We start from the raw sequence: 20,675 nt of genomic DNA, 5'->3' as shown, positions 1-20,675 counted from the left end.
ACATGAAAGGCAGCGCGGCTACCAAGCTCGAGCGTAGCGGTAGAGGAGCGCTATGACTGACGTAAGTCAACAAAGGTCACGTGGGCGCAGCTGGGCGCGGCGATTGGCTGCGTGGGCACAGGCAAGCGGGGTGGGGAGGGGGGGGTCACGGTGGCGGCGTGGGGTTCGCTGTGTGACACAATTACAACAACTTTGTGCAGCTGCTGGGGAAGTTTGTACAGGCAACAAATACACCCCGCGCGGGCGCGCGCGGGCCCCTGTCACTCCGACTCCACTCACTCCTCGCCGCCGAGGCTGGCGGCTCAGCAGCGATGTAAACACTGCGCCGCCGCCGCCGCCGTCGCCCTCGCCAGCAGCAGCAGCAACAGCAGCCTCCTCCTCCTTATTCTCCTCCCCCTCCTGCCTCCCCCCCCCCCGCGTCTCCAGCGCTGGGGCTCCTTCCCTCCCTCCCTCCCTCCTCCTCCGAGCAGCGGGGCTCCCCCCCGCCTCTCCCTCTCCCTCCCCCTCCCTGCCGGCTGTTGTTGTTGTAATAAAAGTTGTGTTGGTGGCGTGTGTGTGTCGGGCACCCCGCCCCGCCCGGCACTGGGGGGGCGTTGGGGTGGGCGCGCGGGGAGGGGGGGCCTTGCGATCGCGAGTTAATTGCGCTGCGTTTCCATGAAATCGTGTGGAGTGTCGCTCGCTGCCGCCGCCGCCGCCGCCGCCTCTACTGCTTCTTTCGGTGATGAGGAAAAGAAAATGGCGGCGGGGAAAGCGAGCGGCCAGAGCGAGGAGGACTTCGCCAGCCTGACAGCGGAGGAAAGAGAAGTCCTCGCCGGCCTCGACAGGTACCCCCAATGGCAGCCTCCGCGCTCCGGCTCGTCCGGTGTTCTCGCTCGGCCGGGGTGTGTGTGTGTGTGGATGTGTGTGTGTGCGCGCGTGTGTGTGGGAGAGAGAGAGAGGGGGGAATATAAAAAAGAGCGGCGGCGGTTGTGGTGCTCTCGTCGGGTTGGAGCGCGGGCGGCGAGCGCGAGGGAGCGGATGAAGGCGTCCGTGTGGGGCGGGCGAGGGGGGCAGCCTCTCGGCGGACGCGGCTGTTTTTCTCAGCCTGTCTCTCTCCCGTCTCCCCCCTTCTGCAGCCGACTCTTCGGATTTCAGAGGCTTCATGAAGATGGCGCCAGAACGAAGGCCTTGCTGTTAAAGGTAAGGGGGGGAATTGGGCTTCGGTAGGGGGGGTGGGGGTGGGGAGGAGGCAACCGACGAGGGAGCCACCCTCCCCTCGCGTGTGTTGTGTGGGCTTGTGTGTGTGTGTGTGTGTGTTGTGTGTGTGAAGGAGAGCTGGAGGAATTAAACCTCCGCAGCAGCAGCGCGCCCGTGGGACTCGCCAGGAGACTTGGGTCGAGCCTGCCCTGCGTGGCCACCACCTCTTTCCCTGGCTTTCGGACGAGAATGGCTCTCTTGGCGCGCGTGTGGTGTCCGGAGGTGCCTCCCTCTGCTACCACCGACGCTCCCCTGTGCGCGGAGGGGGAAGAGAGGGGCGCGTGGCGTGGAAAGCTGCTCTCGGTCACTTTCTGGGCTTTGTCCAAAAAGTAGGACAGAGAGTGCCTGCGCATCTGGCCTGAATCCCTCCAGCTGGGAGCAACCTCGCGAATAATCGGGAGATCGGGCGTTACTTATCTGCCATTGGCCACCTTGGACCTCCCTTTTTCCTCCTGGTTTTTTAAAGCCCTTTTACTCATATTTACTCATAAAGCTGGACAGGACCGAAGCGACCTAACTTAGTTCACATAAGTACGAAAGAAGGGTTTTAGAAGAAGCGGGATCCCTTTTCTTCCATGGTGTGTCACTTTGGGGAGTCAGTCGCCAAGTGATTTGTTTACTCTCGAGCCATCTTCCTCCCAAAGTGCATCTTCCTTGAGTGAGTCTTCTCTCCCAGGCTTTTCGCCTCATCATGCTGTTTTGTCAGGCCATGGGGGAGAGGCTGTTGCTGCTCACCTGAGCGTGTGAAGAGAAATCTTGTTCCTATATTTAAAAAAGTTCTTGGTCCTGTCATATATTTAACTAATGGCTGCTCCTGACTGCCCAAGATGGCCGGATGGGGAGGGGAAAGAACTGGGTGGGAGGAGGTAAACAGGGAAATAAATAGTAGGGATGAATATGTATATCAGTGGAAGAGTGTGGCTTTTTGGAGCTGCAAATCCCACTAATTATTGAGAGCTCCTGCCTCCGGTTTTCTAAAGTAGAATATTGCACTTTTACAGCATGGATAAACGACATCAACCTGTGGAACATGCAGCTGTCTATCGCCTAGATATGACCATTTAATTTTCTAGACAGTTTTAACCATTAGTATGCTGCAAGAAAGGGTATAATGCTGATTCATTTGATACTGCATTTTCAGAGCTAGAGTCTATATTTTGACATCTTAATGTTTTCTACTGGATATAAATAAAATTGTTTCCTTATTTTAAAAGTGGCATTCCCATTTGGATTTAATAGTCTACTTTAGACCTTAATGCTTGCTTACATTTTTTTTCCTTTTGGTGTAACTGGTGAACTTACTACCGGTACGTTGTGAATGATTTTTTTTGTGGGTATGTCTGTTTTGTTTTATGTAATGTCACTTACCTCTGTTCTATTGGCTTTCATTGCAATGTTAAAATAGAGTGGTTCTCCAAAGCATTTAATGTTTAAGTAGTTATTTTAATAAAAAAATCTGCTGTGCGTATATAGTTTTTCTGGTATGTTAGAAACTATCAGAATTTGAAATCTTACTGAAAACTGCTTTAGGATGAGACATATGTTTAAAAAAATGGATGAGTTTTTGCTGCTTAAAATGTTAGGCCGCAAACTGCAAAGATGAACAGGCTGAGTACTTTTGGTATTATGTTCTTTTTAATATCACACAATATAACTGTAATGTGTTTTCATTTTTCTTGTATATATTTAGTTCAAATGTGTATTTATCTTTTATATATAATTGAGGCTTTGGTTCTTGTGACATTATTAAAACAGAGTTTGGTACTTGTGGATTTTAAGGGTTAGAACTCAGAAGGTTTCTTTTCTTATTGAGCAGAGCCCAACAGTTGGGTAACATTGCTAGAGTATAAATCGATAGTATATTGTTATCTTGTCAATGTATGGTTTGGATTGACGTTTCTGAACGTGAAAAAAATATTAAGTTTAATCCTATGCATGCTTACTCCAAAATAAGTCCCCTTGAGTTGGTTGGGGCTTACTACATGGTAAGTCGGGACAGTATTGTAGCCTAAATTAAAAGTATGCAGAAATTGCAAACTAGGGCAGATGGATTTAAAACAGATAGTTCTGTTGAAAGAGTGATGTCCTAGGCCTTATGTGGTTGGGGGCTTACTTTCCAGAATGGGCTGTCACCAGGCAAAGATCACAGTGAAGAGCTTCATTGAGAGTTGGTCATAGTCAAGCATGTGTATAAATTTAAAGCTCATGGCTGACATAGCAGAAAACCAGTAAGTTCACCAATAGTTTGTGTCAAGACCATGGATGGTGCAACAACGTATGCCTTAAGTGATAATATGTAGTAGGTAAAAGTCATGGTGTAGAACTCTTCATTCTTAGATGATAACACCATGTGTAATAATCAACAAGGGAAAACCATCTGGGAACAAATTGCTTCCTCTGAGTTATAATAGCTTTTAAAAAGGCAAGATCTAAGCAGCCAGTTGAACACTTCAGTCATTTTGAGGTTTCAGCCTGGGTTCATTTACATTGTTCATCAGTAGTTCTGGTGAGGGCTGTGGGCCTTTTCAGATGCACAATGCCAGGCCTATGAGGTGCTGAACAATTTCAGGGGGGAAACTGCCTATGTGGAGAGTCAGACTTTTGTGTCAGAAAATAACTGGGTTCTAAATATGCAGCTTCGTTGAGCAAAGTATCACTGAGTTGTGGGGGAACCTAAATGACTTTCCTGTTGGGTTACTTCCTGGGTCCATGATAATCCTGAGATATCTGTCCTATTGCTTGGCATCTTTAAGTTTTTTGTCATAGTTTTTTTATGTAAACAGTGTTGCTTCAAGTTTGCTAATCAGTACTGTATTAGAACATGCAAGTATATTTAAGTAAATGGTACCACAGTGCAAGTAGATAAATAGGTACAGCTCCGGCGGGAAGGTAGACAGCGTTTCTGTGCGCTGCTCTGGTTCGTCAGAAGCGGCTTAGTCATGCTGGTCACATGACCCAGAAGCTGTACGCTGGCTCCCTTGGCCAGTAATGTGAGATGAGCGCTGCAACCCCAGAGTCATCTGCGACTGGGCCTAATGATCAGGGGTACCTTTACCTTTACCTTTACCTAGTGACAAGTGGCAGTCTCTTAGGAGCACATTTCTAGGCCTGTTGTAAGAAGTTCCACTGTTTTTGTTGGATATGAAAATTATATACTTCTTGATCTAAGGTGCAGAGAGGGATATTTAAACTATGATATATGTCTGATTCTGCTCTTAATTTCCCTATGCAGAATGCATTTTCTACTCTTTCCGTGGGGGGGGGGGAACAGCACAGGAATATGCATTTTGTACTTCTCATACCAAGTGAAATACTAGTGTAAACAAATCCCCAGTGTCCGATTTAATGTTTACAAGCAGCTCTTCATTTGAAGCATTGAGCTGATGGGGAAAAAGTGTTGCAAACATTTCCCTGATACCTTGCTTTGGATAAGGCTAGTGCATCTGCTTCTGTTCTTAATATGGGGGCAGGGCAGTATGATGACTCTTACTTCCGGGCTTACAGTTAGGCATTGGTGGGTGTATATGATAAGCAAGCTTCTGGTATTGCACTCTGGTTTTTGGATCTTCTAGTTCCTCTGTTGCACTTGCTTAGGTTTCTATTTGCTACAGCATTTGTTTTTTTTTTATAGACCTTATTCTAATGAAATTTGTGATAGTATGGTGCTTGAACCTTTCAGGCTTAAAGGGCATGTTAAAGAAGAGTGGTTTGTACAGTATTATCCTGGGTCACCCCTCCCCCCATGCACAATTCAATATAAGAAATTCTAGTATAAAATTATTTATACTGCTGACTAGTGTGCCAACTAAATTCAGTATGTTGAATAACTGTGTGATTGAATACATTGCAATTATATTTCTTTATAAAGTATGTGTTAAGGCAGGGGTCAGCAATCTTTTTCAGCTGTGGGCTGGTCCACTGTCCCTCAGACCATGTGGTGGGCTGGACTGTATTTTTTTTGGGGGGGGGGAATGAACAAATCCCTATGCCCCACAAATAACCCAGAGATGCATTTTAAATAAAAGGACACATTCTACTCATGTAAAAACATGCTGATTCCTGGACCATCCGTGGGCTGGATTGAGAAGGCGATTGGGCCACATTCGGCCCATGGGCCTTAGGTTGCCTACCCCTGTGTTAAGGTAATGTTCAATGTATGTTAGGAAAGAAGCCTAAATATCTAAATATCTATATCCATGTCTGTAGGTGTTTTCTCCTTGCATCAGAGGGCAACTTCATTCTCACTCATACCCAGAGGTATATATGCTAATGTTAGTGAGAATATATTGCCAAGGAAGCTCTTAAGTAAGGTTTTACTGTTATGCAATGAGAGGTATGCCTATGTGTGTGGTTAGATAGAATTTGCCATCAGATATATTCAGTGCACTTTGAATCCATCCTCAGTCATTTTTGCCAGTACTTTGTATAATGATTATGGTTTGTTACCCTAATGTTTCATGGGAATCCTTGTTTACTGTTGGAACAACTTTGTTTCAAAGACAGTTGCATGGAGTGAAGCGTATTTTATTTTAAGGTCTCCACTACAGTTTCATGCATTTTAGTCTTCTGTTTATTTTATTTTTTCTCTTTTTTAAGGCAACAATTCATTGGTACATTGGGTGTGTATATAACAGAAGTCGTATTGACTGAAGTTAGTATGACGGTAATTGACTATGTTTTTATTTAGTGTATTGATAAAATTAGGCCATAACCAATAAGATTGTCAATTTTTTTATAGAATGTAATGGACATACTGTTTATGCAATGGATACACTAAGCTTCATTCTGTTAATTTATTTTTGCACTTATTCAATATAATAGCCTATTTTTGCAAACACATGTGTGACTAGGATTATTATTTGTGGTTTAACAACAAAAAAGGAAATATCTCTTGCAGGCCAGAATCAGCTTCTCATTGTGACATGAGCTAGACAGTGCCTTACAGAAATTAGATTTCTCACTTTCCTAATGCAACTCAGAAGTCACTTCTGAATATTCTGCAAGTCTTTTGTTGAATGTGTGGTCATACTGCATTCACACAGGGAATTCTGTAAAATGTTCTGCAACCCTATGGTGGTTTTCTCAGAATTAAGTCCTACTGGTTTCAGAGGGACTTAACTCCTAAGTCAGGGGTGGCCAACTCCCAAGAGACTGTGATCTACTCACAAAGTTAAAAACTGGCAGTAATCTACTTCCTTTTTGGGGGTTCAGGCAGGTCAAGGTTGTTGAGCTTTTTTTAGGAAGGAGGAAGGCACATTTTTTGAGGGTTCAGGTCAAAGTTGTTGAGTTTTTTTCAAGGAGGAGGTAAAATGTTGAGCTTTTTTAGGGGAGCCACAGTTCAGCTTCTTTGGAGGGAGCCAATGATCTACCAGTGATCTACTGCAGACGTCCAGTAATCTACCGGTAGATCACGATCTACCTGTTGGACATGCCTGTCCTAGGTAATGCATAGGGCTGCAGCCTTAGAAATGTGACTGCTCATGTGGAGCTCATTCTGTGGCTCCCTGGATTGAGGCCTAATTTACCGGTAGCTATAATAATGGAAACTTTCCTACAAACACTATGAATTGGAATGATCACTGAGAAACCAGTGATAGTCCTGTACCTGTAAGAGATTTCTGTAGGAATGGCGTTACTGGTGGCATTTTCTACCTGGAAAGAATACATAGTCTGGAATGAACAAAATTGGATAGACATCATATGCAGGTTGGCACAGGTCTGAGGAAGCAATATTCCAAAATGGCCATTGGCCATCCTCCTGTAGCACCTATTGTGCATCTGCATCCATAAAATTTATATCAAACTATAACTAGGGAATGTTTTATTATATTATTATCATTTTCACTACTTATCATTTATTTTATTTTATTTCTTTTCATTTATATCCCTCCTTTCCTCCCAGTGTGGCAGACATATCAATAATAATAAAAACAATCACATGCTTTCAATCAATGATAAGAGAATAAAGAACTACAGTAAGGGTGTGCACCCTTAAATAAGCTTTGGACCATCAAAACTGATAACATCCTCACAGCAGAGGATTGTAATCTAAGAGGTGATGCTGTACTTTAGGCCAGTACTTTATTTGGAGAGTGTGTATGTGTGTGCACACGTGTGCCAAGAGTAGCCGAAATATGTAAAAATGCATAAGAAACTGAGTGTGCTCCCTAAATTAAGCTTTGACACACCTCCATTAATATATCCACACATCCAAAAAAGTTTTCTTTTTTTCTTTTTGGACATCAATAGCAATCTTTTTCTTAAAGTCTGTTCATGGAAATGCGAAGGAATATATATATATATATATATATATATACACACAGTGCATCATTTTAGGTCATTTTTTGTCATTTTATATTAAAGTATAAATCTTGGAGTTGGCTAGTTCTTTTAAGCCACCTTATGTTTCAGCATATGGCATATGGCCATAAGATAGCTACATCATTTTTAGACAAGTATTGCATTTTCACAATTACACCTTGTATTTCATTTGAGTATATATTTTTAAGAGAATCACAATTTTTAGATCTCTTGTTCACATTTATATTTTCCATTTTTCTGTAATAGGTAGTATACTGAATGATTATAATAATTCAGCCTTTTAATCTCTACTTGATTTAATTACACACACACATATAATATATTATATATATAATAATTTTATATATACAGTTTTATAACTTGCTACTATAACTAGATCTGAACTATTTGGGAGTACTCTGGTGAATGTGTTGCGGGAGCACCTTAGAAAGCTAAAGTTTTGAATGACTGCAGTTTTAATTTGCTTGGCAAACTATTGAAAACTGAAGGTGGAATTACAGGCCTTAAATTTTAGTGCAATTACGTTTGATACAATAAACATATTTTCTTATCAAATAGGATTCAGATTGCTGCACTAATATAGTTTAAAGGTATTGCTCATAGAAGGGATAGACTCTTTAAGGATAATTTCTTGAGTTTTCTGTGGCCAGCCTTATGGATTCCTGAAGGCCTTCATTGGCGCTGTGTGTGCGGTAAATTATAATGTGAAGCATTTAGTTGTTTGTAAGAACCTGTGGATGGAAGTTCCTCAGCAGTTCTTACAGTTGTGGTTACCACAGTCAGTGAGGGAAACCAGTGCTTTATTTTTTAAAGCCATTTTCTCCTTGGTTGTAGGAGGAGTGGCAGTTATCTAAAGGTCTATAGTGGTGCTCATCCTTCCCTTGTGAACACTTCTCTTGGATCTTGTAAATCAATGGTTGCAACTAATCTAACCCAACAGGCTATTTAGTAAGAGAATGGGAACAAACCCCCACCCTCACGTACCTGCTGACAAGATTAGCCACAGTTTGTACTCATTGTGTGAAATAGATGGAAGTGAGAGGAAAATTCTAAGGAGTGAGAAGCGGGGTAAACCCTCCTCCTGTTTCATGCTCATGTCTGACTTCCCTTCATTGCCATTTACTGGAAGGGTTAGACTGAGATGCACAGGTATATGAGGACAATAATTCCCATACACTGCTCTGTTTCTGTGTATTCCTGATTATGTTTCATCCAGGAAGTAACAAGAAGGGTTTGTTACATTATTGTCAGTCTGCTAGTAGTAGTTAGGACTCGGCATCACTTAACAGTGGTGCAGAGGAGCCATCTTATGAAGCAGAATTTATCTTTTCAGAGTGGGAACAACACAACAAAACAGAACTATCTGAGATCATATGCAGGTTGGCACAGGTCTGAGGAAGCAATATTCCAAAATGGCCATTGGCCATCCTCCTGTAGCACCTGTTGTGCATCTGCATCCATAAAATTGATATCAAACTGTAACTAGGGAATGTTTTATTATATTATTATCATTTTCACTACTTATTTATTTTATTTTATTTCTTTTCATTTATATCCCTCCCTTCCTCCCAGTGTGGCAAACATATCAAGAAACTCCCTAAACAAGCAGAAATGGCTCCAGTATCTAAGTTATAAATGTGGGTATTATTTCATAATCTTAATATGTTCCATAATGCCCAAACTGGAACCTATCCAAATCAGGACATAAGGTATCAAATCTTACCCTCATATGTTTGGCTAATTGCTGTCATTTATTGAAGGGCCAGAGCATGTCTGTGTGTGCTCATTCTCCTACCTGGGTCCTTAAAATATATATTAAGGTTGTAAGATTTTGTGTTCATATTCCTCCATTTGATGCTCAGCAAAGTATGAACTTCAGGAAGCCCTTTTCCCCCCTCCTTCTTTTTCTGGATCTGCAGGAGAAGACATCTATAAGACTGCACCACCTGCATTGATTCATGTATTTTTGAACTGTTCTCAATAAACTAGTCTCATTGGCCTAGCAATATTTCACTGTATTTGTGAGTTGTTTTGAATTAGCCACTATTCTTTGGCACCATCACTGATAAGTAGCAGGCTACAGCCACATGGGGTAAGACATTTCTCTTTACCTCTCCATCTCTATCCTATCTTGTCTTTTCAAGCTATTTTATTTGTATTTCATAGTCTGTCTTTCAATAACAGAAACTCAGATGTGGGCATTTTCTCTGTCTCTCTTGAAAAGTATGGGGGGGGGGAGAGTGTGTGTTCAGGTAGAGGGACAGAAGCATGTACAGGGATGATCATTGTGGTTCTTTCTCAACCACTTTGCCTTTCCAAGTGGAGAAAGATGGAGGAGGTAGAAAAAAGCATTAGGGGATGAGAGTTCTTTCCAGCTTGGAAATGCCTTGGAAAACCATTTAGCATATTACTTTTAAAAAAGGAAAAGTTTATTCAGTTTTAAGCCCACCTGCATGAAGAATGCTTGAGCATAAATTAAATTAATAGCAAATTTTACAAAGGTTTTTATCTTTTAAAGTAAGTAGCTATACAGATGTTGTATAAATGTTAGAGCTGGGCCTTGTGTAACCTGAAACATGTACAGGTTTCGTATTCAGTAATCCCACAACTTATGTGGGGGTTACGTTCTGGGGATCACTCCTAAAGCACAAATTGCACATACAGTCGACGACCATTTTGTGTGTGAGTTCTGTTTCTGACCCACAACGCGTGTGTAAGTGTGTCATATCCTGTTCCACCACGTCACGCCCCTATTCCTCCCTTTTCATGACTTTTTCAAGTCACGTTCAGGTTTGCCATCATGCACATGTGCGTGATCACATGTCTTTTGGACGTGTGTTAATTGGTTGTTGTCTGTAATCAACACATTGGGTGCAATCAGGGCCAACTTAGGTTTTTCAAATTTCAGCAGCACCCTCTGCGAGTCCAAAATTCAGCAACTCCACCTCTAGCCTTCCATTCTGCTAAATATACTAGTTGTGAAGCCCTGTATGTTTGTTGAATAACTCAGGAATCTCTAAGGAGGCACCTTAAAAATGAACGTTTGTGCAATAGAGCAGCATCATGAGAATGGGCCTTTTCTGGGGTGGCGCCCTGCTTGTGGAATTGCTCTCCCACGGGAGGCTTGCTTGGTGCCTTCATTACATATCTTTAGGTGCAATGCAAAAACTTTTCCCAGGCCTTTGGCTAATTAAACAATGGCCTTTTAAACAATGTGTTTGGGGGTTTTGTGTTCATTTGTTACTATGATATGTATTTTTGTGTTTATTGTAACCTGCTCTGTGAACTTCAGATGAAGGGTGACATAGAAATTTAATAAATAGTAGTAATAATAACAATAGCAGAAGTTTTCTTTGGTGGATCCCCATTTGTGGAATACTCTCCCCAGACAGGCTCACTTGGTGCCTTTGTTACATATCTCTATGGGGGAGGTTTAGTTTTGTTTTTTTTTACTCTGTTTTGTGTTCTTATATTGTAAACTGCCCTGTGAACCTCAGATGAAGGGTGGTATAAAAATTTAATAATAATAATAATAATAATAATAATAATAATAATAATAATAATTAATAATAAAATTAATTCCTAAATGTTGGGCTCTAATTAATTATAATAAACATTTGGAGACTTTCCATCTTCAATATTTTTGCTTCCTATGAGCATCTTCATGTATCACCCTAAGATTCTAATATGGATTTCCATCACTGAGTGTGGAACATTTTTGGGGGGGTCAATGCTGTGTCCTGGTCTGATGCTAGTCTCATGGTGCAAGACAGGTAAAGAGTTGCAGGACCTAGGATAGTTCTGAGTAACTTACTGTGACAGAGGTTGAGATCAAACAGACTTTTAAAGCCTCTGCTTCCAGTCTACCCTCCCCCACTGTGGAGACTTCAGATTCTTAAAGTGTCAACTCTCCTGCCTCTCCTACTTTCTCTAGTTTCTCTGTGCTGCTGGACTGGTTAGGTACTGCGGGAGGCCTTTGGTTCTTGAGTCTTGGGGAAACTCCCATGATGGGCCTTGGTCCTACAGGACCTGGTGGTCTGGGGGTTCTTCTGGGAGCTTCTGTCTGTCAGCCTTGGATGCAGTGTCTCCTGATCTCCAGCAGCAGGATCAGACCCCTGAACTTGGTTTTGCTCTTTGTCTGGCTCCTAGCTAAAGACTCAGCAGCCTTGGACCCTGAGTCTTGCTTGTGGCTAGACTCTGATCTTCACCAATAATATCAGTTTACAGTCCCAAACAATTAACAACACACAAATTATTAATGCACATTTAAAGCCTACCCACAGTTTATTTTGTAATAATGCACATGTTGCTTCACACAAAATTTGTACTCTGTTTTACTCTAGGACAGGGGTGTGTAATTGGATCTGGCTGCTGTAATCTGACAATCATCTGATTGTCAAGTGCTTTGGAGCACAATGCATGTGGCTTTGTAAGACATGGCAAGCCTCCTTTTGACTCAGCTGCACCTTAATTTGCCCCTCACCCAGCATCATATATGACGTGGTGCATAAGCATAGTTATTTAATTTTAGATTGGTGTTATTAGCCCTGACCCCTTCATATTCTGTTCAGATGCAGGCTATTTCTGATCTGTTTCTGGTCCCTGCCTTGGCCCCCATAATACCCCAAAATTTTTCATATGGAAGCTGTACCCTAGAGATGCCACATCCAATAGAGAATGTGATTGTTGGTGATTATGTATTGATCTGTTACACAATATTGTTTCAACTTAATCTTTGTACAAGCACATCTGTGTATACATTCATAGATCATTACATATTTTAATCATAGGTCTTTCAGATTGAAGTTCAGTGAACTCTTAACTCACTTATGTACCATTGAACTTGGTGGAAATTTCTTTCAAATAGCATGCATAGAATCAACTCCAACATGAAAAATGACAGACATGTAATAGTGGTATTCAGGTGTTTGCATGAACATGTAATGTTGTAAATGAGAGTCAGAAGTGTGTATGTGAGCCATGCCTGTATTTTCCCTGGGTGCATAGGCTGCCCTTTAGATGCATAGGTTCAGATAATTTTCTGAATGTGTTTAGAGACTTCCTTGTGATTGGGATCCCTGTTTTATCAGAATCCCTGGTAGTGTATGTGTGTGGCGGGGGGGGGGGGCTTTCTAAGTATGCTAAACTGAACATGCTTAGAATCTCTCAACAGACTTTCACACCTATTCCATGAATGTTTAAAGGGCAGCAGTGGGCCTGCAAATGTTGGAGTTAAGGATTATGTGCTATCCCTGCCCCCATCTTCAGTTTGCAACATTGTCCGTTCACGCAAATGCCCAGAGACAGCAAATGTTTAGGTCATTAAAAACCCCAATGATGATACTAAATATTTTATATAATTCAATTTTTGGCAATATTGTACAAGAAGGATCTCTCTCTTATCAGATATTTAGCTTTGTGAACAATGGAGAGAAATTGAAAGGTCTGGGGGTGAAATGAAAAAAAATGGGCTTTGGGAAATAGACAAGCCCCTCCCCCCATAGCTTTCTCTCCAGTTGTTTAAAATAGAAAAATTGGGGGTTCGGGAGACTATTGCAAACAAAAAACCAAATATAGTCCAATATATAAGTCCAATATATATTTTATCTTTTGGAATGACTGAAATTTGTTTTAATCCAAGGTTTTACTCACTCAAAATGTGTAATAATATTATTATGTACATTAGCCTATAGCATTAGTTGTTGTTTACCTTATATGCTGAAATGGTTTATAGCTATAAAGTAAATTATAGACCAGGAGCACAGCATCATTGGCCCACCAGGAGTTATTGGACTACAGCTCCCATCATCCCTTCTCATTGGTCATGGGCTAATGGGAGTTGCAGTCCACCCACTTCTGAAGGGCCACAGATTTCCCACCTTTGCTGTATACAGAACTTAAATCTAAGATGCATTTTGCACCTAGAGGGCTCTGCCATCTTTATGGAAGGACATATAGGCCCATCTTTAAGATTGGTTCTGCCCAAATAATTGTTTCTTTCATTTGTGAAAAAGTGTGGTTTCTACATTCAAACTTTATTTTTACTAACATCTCAGATGACAAAAACTAAGATACATGTGCTTAGGTAACATAGGCTGCAACAATTTGGAGCCCTCACTCTTTAATATTGGCCACATTCACAATTTTGTTTGCATAATACCAACAGCAAAATCCTATACATGTACATTCCTAGGTAAGTTCACATAGGGTTGAAGTCTTAAGTATTTATACATTTGAGGCTGTAAATATAGTGTATATTTCAATTTCTCTCAAAATTTTCTCCCTGCACTCTGGAGAAAAAAAACAGTTCCCCTGCTTCAACGTTTGTGGAGTTGTTAAATTTCTAGATAGGGTGGGTGGGTATGTACCGGTATGTCACTCAAGTTGAAATCAGTACAACTGCAACGCCTAAACAAACAGGTCATGTATATTTTTGTACAACCATTATTTCCTGTAGTACAGAGGTAGAGAACTGAGGGCGGGATTCACCTAACCAGCCCTCTCAGCAGAAGCCCTGTGGGCTTTGTTCCCCCTGCCCTGCTGAATTTGGCTTGTGTGGGTCATCAGAACCCCCAGAACAGCACACAGTGGGAGGACAGCAGGGATGGTTTCATATGACAAGTTGCAGTGCTTGTGTCGGTGGAATGAGCTTGGCAGAAGATTTTGCAATTAGAAACATAGATCTTGGAGAAGGAAAATATTATAGACAATGAGAAGAGAAATTAGAAAGAATTGAAAGGTATGGAATAAGTAGTTATATTAAGGAAATGAAGCAGTGCTAAAGTGCCTGCACTTGCAGCTTCTTCCTTACCTTTTGAAATTAAAGCTATAACCCTGGGAAGAGGCAACTGGCATGTTTTGCATTTCCTCATCTTGGTCAGTGCCCTCCTCCCCAATAGAGGCATATTACAGAGGCAGCAGAAGGGGGGACTGTATTGGTAGAGGCCATTGCACCCTGCTGTGTTTCTCCATTATGGTTGTTTTTAGTCAGTCTGCACACTGTCAGATGAGGAGGAAAAGACAGGAAGCATCTATGGTAATTCTGTATTCCCTTAGGTGGGGAGCAGTACAGCACTGCATTTATGTGCTCTTTCTAGGCTGAGAGGCTTTTCTTAGCAGCCTAGAGGCAATTCTTGCTCACCTCAGGCATGTTTAATTGCAAGGCTATAATAATAATTATGTATTTGCTGAGGGAGCAATATTTATTGTTCATTCTGTTTGTAACTTTCATTTCTAAATATGTAAAATGGGTTCAGATTATGTTTTCATAATCTGCTTGTACAAACTTAAGTTCATGGATTTATTAACAATTTTAATATTGTGTATAATGCATAAATACCATACTGATAATGGGAGCTTGCGTGACAGACTCTCTGGATTGGGAGCCATGGTGATATGGTGATTCCACTTGTGCCTGCATGACTGACTGGTTTCAGAAAACAGCATTTGGGGAATTCTGCTAGATTCCATGGCATGGCATTTCAGCTGTAGATTTCTGTAAGATTCCATCTTTTCCTTCATTCTCTGAAGCATCTATAAGCTGCCATGTGGTAGGTTCAACTGGGGATTTAGAGTGAGGTGTCATCAGCATATTGATGAAACATAGCACTTTTTCTCCTTGTCATCTGCATCAGGTGAGGAAGTGGTGAACTGTTACCTGGACTTGGTAACTGGCCTGTAAATTGAAGTTGAAACCTGAGGAGATATAGGCACTGTGGGTAGGTACCAAGTCTTGGAATTAAGTGTGCTGGATTGGATTGCATTCCTTCTGAAGGAATAGGTATGCATCTTGGGGGTGCTTTTTGATCCCACTTTGTCACTAAAGACCCAAAGTGGACATCTTTGCAAATTTAGGCAGCTCTTCAGCTGCAGCCTTTTCCAACTGGGATAGCCTGGCTATAGTGATCTGTTCTGGTAAACTCTAGGTTGGATTTGTAACAATGAATGTAACAATGAACTTACGTTATGTGTGTATTTAATTTCTTTTTTAATTTTACATGCCTATTACAACAGAGCCACAACACATTTTTGAGGAGCATTTTAGAGGGAGATAATGGAAGAATTACTGCTGAAGAAGTGTGCATGCACACGAAAGCTCATACCAAGAACTAACTTAGTTGGTCTCTAAGGTGCTACTGGAAGAAATTTTTTATTTTATTTTGCTATATTTTTGTTAGAGGATGAGCTAGAAAATGGAAACAACATACTTTATTTGGCCAAAACTGAATTATGTGGAGTGGAAAGAGAATTGCTTTTCATATATGTTGTAATATGGAACAACATATATGAAGAGCAATTCTCTTTCCACTCCACCTAATTCAGTTTTCTGAATAACCATATACAGTACTTAAGACTGAAGAAATCCACTGTAACCCTAAATACTATAAATTCATAGTACAGTACTAATTCATAGGATATATGCAACAGAGTCGTATCAAAGTTGAGACAGTTGAGCAGAAGCTTATCTTGTCTCTGTTCTGGTGCATTGCACTAATGAGACAACACTGGTGTACAATGCATTGTGCTGGTAACGTCTCCAACCTTGGCTTTGGATAGCAATTCTGAGGACTTGTTAAAGCTTGCCTCAAAGGAGAGATGGGCCTTTCAAGCCCCCAAACTCTCTACTAGCTGACTAAGTAAGGCAGGGGACTGTCAGGGGCAGTGAGACATTTTCTCAAGCCCTCAGATTGGCTTTGGAAAATATTTCTTCCCTGCTTTTTCCAGAATAAATTATATAATTTCTGAGTAAATCCAAGGCAGGCTTGGGAGAGCTCACCATTTCCATATGCAAAAGTCTTTGCCAATCCTTGGGGCAGCAGCTCGTGAAATGGGCTGTTATTTAATTAGTTGCTTAATCACAATATTTACTGTATACAGTGCATTTATAATGCAGTATGTTATTCAACAGCTTGCTGTAATGATTCAAGAAGCCAGACATTATTGTTTATGAAACCAACAAGCACATCTTTGAAAAGTGTTGTATGCAAGTCCTTCCAGAAAAAACCTGAGCAGTCAGAAAGGTAGTACAGTATAGGCATTAGAGAATAGATACGGACTCAAACGTAAAAGGGTTTTCTTTTCCTGGCACATCTTTCTATTCAGATTAATTGAAGCTTTCAGTGACTCTTTGGCTTCATTTGTATGGTTACTATTAGTATATTTTATTAAGTGCAATGTTAGTCATACTCAGAGCAGATCAATTAAAATAGGTGGATAAATTCATTGTGCTCTGTAGTTTCTTTTTCTCACTCCCCCCGAATGAGATTTTTATTTAAAAAAAATACAGTAAAAAAAAGCAACTACAAGAAATACAAATCGTATAAGTAAAATACGGAGGCCTCTCTTTAAAGCAATTCTTGGCCCTTTCCACTCACAGAGGAACAGTAGCTCCTCCCAGATCTCACTTGGGATTTTTCCTTTCTCCTACCAGCCTTTCACGCTGGGGGACTGACATTTCCCTGTGTTTCACGCAGGGTCTTCCATCAACCATAGAATTGTAGAGTTAGAAAGGAGCCTGAGGATTATCTAGTCCAACCCTCTGCAATGCAGGGATATGCAGCTGTCCCATACATCAGGCATGTCCAACTCCCAAGAACCTGTGATCTACTCCCAGTATAAAAAAAAACCTGGTAGTGATCTACCCATTGTCATTGCCAAGAGTTGTTGAGCTTTTTTTCCTTCTCCATTCTTCATTTCATCCAATGATCAACCTGAAAGGCACCTGCGATCGACCTGTAGATCGTGATCAACAGGTTGGACATGCCTGCCATGCATAAGTATACAATCTTTGGACTTTAAGTCCGCAGACATAGGACTCCAAAGAAAGAAGAAAAAATAGAAGGAAAGGGACAAGAGAGAGAGAGAGAGAGACACAAAGAAAAGGAAACATTATAGAAAGATACAAAAAGAAAACTTCTGATTTTCCATCTGCCAGTTAACATAAAATAAAAAAGGTTTATTTAAAACATTTGGTCCATGCTAACATCCATCTTCTCCACTTTCTGTTAAACAATATTTATTTTAAGTCAAGTCAAGTCAAGGTATCTCAGAATCATTCCTTTTCCCCATGCAAAGTTGGAAATGGGCTCTAATTGTTGTTGTTCTTGATAAATGTCAACCATATTTTTATACTGAATTTATCTTCATTATTTCCCACCACCATTACTCCATATTGAGTGAAAGTGAATTCTTCTGTCCATGTCCATAAAATCTCTCCATTGTGATCTCATATTGGGCTAATATTCCATTTTTTTCTTACTATATATCCTTTAGTTCATGTCCGATTATGATCAAATTCCATTTCCTGTTGTGTTTATGATAGTATCCCAATCTCCTCCTTCAGTATCTTCCATTTTTGTTTCTCCAGTCTTTTTCTAGAGAGAGTACCATAACTTTAATAACATCATTCTCTGAATTCGCTACAGATGATACACAGAATACTTTCTCTCTGCTAGAAGGAAGGACAGAGCTGTTGTTGTGGTTAGTTGTGACTGATAATACCAACTCCCTGTGTATTTAATTTTGAAGGCATTTATTGTAATTGCTATAACAATGCCCTGCATCTTTGACTGGTTACAAAGATACAACAATATACCACAATGTATCACCTAGAATTGATTTAATCAAATGTTGATTTTAAAGCTTACCCTTAAGTCTAAAGCATGCAGATATCACCAAAGTTTTAAAAACTAGACTTCATTTATTTTTTAAAGTTTGTTTTGTCCACCAAACATTACAACCTATATATCAATTAGGAACATAATGTGTTATTCATATTTCAACTACAGTCTTGGCTGTACTTATGCACACTTAACAGCCAATTGATTTCACAGGAATATAAGCATGTATAATTTTGCAGAACGCACAACTGTGCAAGATTTATTTTTTGGAACATTGCTCATAGTGTAATCTCAGTTGTTTTAGATGACTGTATTTAATTTTACAGGTTTCCATTCAACGTCTATTGCATGCTGAGTGCTTAAATATGATTCAAATTTGGAGCTAGATTCTTTTTTATCAGTTGCTCTTAGATGAAGCAGACTGCTTTGATTGCCTTGATGGGTGCAGTGTTAGAAACTGAGATATGAAAGCTAGGAGCTAAATGGCACCTTAAACCTAGGTTATGGGTGCAACAACAGAATTTCTAGGCGCACATTTTTATAATAAGAATCCAAAGCTGAAAAGGAATGTACTGCAGCTAAAATATTATGTTCATTTTTCACATGGTCTAGTCCTTCCTCTGCCCACCCCCCTAATATACTTCAGAGTAGCTGGAAGTGGGGAGGCATAAAAAGGTCCTCCTTTCCTTCCACTGTGCAGTTTTACTTTGAAATCTTAGGTGCAGCACTGCACCCAGAGCTCAGAAACTGCTTGCGCTAATGAAATTCCCTGTTGCAAAATGTGCCTAGATCAATGGGAGTTTTGAACACTGGATGAATGACCCATACCTTGAAAACAACAGAGGTAGTGGACCCCTCAGAAGTTTTCATTATCATAAAGTTCAATAATACATAGGTACTGTGTGTAAATAACTATCTAATACCTGGATTAGAACAACGTGGATACCATGTGAATGCAGTTAGGCATCCTTAGTTCTTAGGAAGTTCAGAAACTAGATTCAAACTAGTGCCCATATTTAATAAACTTGTTATATAGCCTGATTATTCCATATATTATGGTGGCTTAGAAAAAGAATGTGAGAAGTTTTGTCTCTTAATTTTGGTGGCGGGGAGTTTGTAGGTCTGAGCTGCTGTGTGTACAGTTCCCCTTCCCAGTTCTTCTTGCAGTTCCACTTTGAAGAGCTCCCATATGTCTGTGGAACTTACTTTAGTAGCAGTCTTATACTCACAGTCTAAAATGTCATAAAAGGTTAGAGCTTCCAACTATTACTACTTTCCTCTCCATGACTAATTCAAAGCAGTAGAGTGCCTGCCCAGTCAGAGTCTCCTTCTCTTAAGTACAGTATTACTGTTAAGAGTGAGAGGAATGAGGAAGAAGTGCAGCAGACTTGATGCATTGTGGGCTATTGGACCAGACACCTGTTGTTGTTTAGAGATAACTACATCATTTTAAAACTTATTTCTTATTTTTAATGAATAAAAATGAATATTTAATTGGGGTGAGGGGAGGGAATTACTTGAAACTAGCAGTCCTTTCTTATTAAAAAGCTGATGATGAAGGGAAAGAACAGAAATTACGTTGGTGTTGAAGTTATTTTTGTTCTGAGGCTAGGAAAATATAACATCACATTAATTGAGCCAGATATTAATGGATTGAATAGCGGTAGAGAATCCTATAACTGGAATTAATCCGGCAACCGTCTTTTCCATCCCCTCACTAATTTAGAAGCCATAGCTGTCAGCTTTTCCCTTTTCTTGCGAGGAATCCTATTCAGAATAAGGGAATTTCCCTTTAAAAAAGGGAAAAGTTGACAGCTATGTTTAGAAGCACTCCTGTGCACATAAGACTAAAGGATATCCTTCACAACAATTTTAATTGGAAAGGTTACACTGGATGTAACTCGAACTTCTCTGTTCCATGATTTTTGGGCAGATGAGATGAGGTCAGGTCCTGGCAATTAATGACAATATAAAGTGTGAGTTTTGGTTGGGGGATTATGTGAGGGGTGCACTTTTTAGGTAACTCTGAAAATAGCAACAGAAACAATCCCCCGTTTACTGGTTACTTCATTAAAACACCTGTATCTATAACAGGAATGGTTGGTTATTAGGGTTCTCTCTGACCCTGCATTTGTGAAGATCAGCAGCATCCTTTAATAATAATAATAAAAAAGTAAATCAAAGTGAAATATTCAAGATTGTAAAAAATGTCCCCTAAATTTTTATTCTTTCTGACTCTTATTTTTATTCTTTTTCTGTCATCTATGGATGTTATTTTAGACAAGAGAATCAATGAATTACCGGTAAATATGAACTTTCCCACCACTGTCTCCTGTTGTAGTGGAGACTGAGGATTGTGCAACCCAGCATTGGGCTTTATTTAGGTACAGTTAAAATGAGTACTTTTAGAATTCTCATCTTTGCTTATTCTGTTGGTGCATTTTCTTATCAAACACATCTTTACATTTACACAAAATTAGATGTCAAAGCAGCAGAATT

At 40.4% G+C, this 20,675-nt stretch overlaps 1 protein-coding gene across 3 annotated transcripts in view; it reads left to right on the top strand.

Moving 5' to 3' along the window:
- The first annotated feature begins 492 nt into the window (after window positions 1-492).
- KDM6A (lysine demethylase 6A) overlaps window positions 493-20,675 on the top strand; it is a 104,792-nt gene continuing 84,609 nt past the window's right edge. The window contains exons 1-2 of one of the 3 annotated variants that reach the window (XM_033147126.1): window positions 493-824; window positions 1,116-1,179. In XM_033147126.1, coding sequence (XP_033003017.1) covers window positions 655-824; window positions 1,116-1,179 — 234 coding nt within the window. In that variant the 5' untranslated portion in view covers window positions 493-654. The remainder of the gene's footprint in view (window positions 825-1,115; window positions 1,180-20,675) is intronic. The other 2 variants (XM_033147124.1, XM_033147125.1) reach the window with 2 other exon arrangements.

The sequence above is a fragment of the Lacerta agilis genome, chromosome 4 (assembly GCF_009819535.1).
Source record: "Lacerta agilis isolate rLacAgi1 chromosome 4, rLacAgi1.pri, whole genome shotgun sequence".
NCBI classification, from domain to species: domain Eukaryota; kingdom Metazoa; phylum Chordata; class Lepidosauria; order Squamata; family Lacertidae; genus Lacerta; species Lacerta agilis.
Note: the sequence above shows the minus strand (reverse complement) of the source record. Positions and strands in the feature narration are given on the sequence as shown.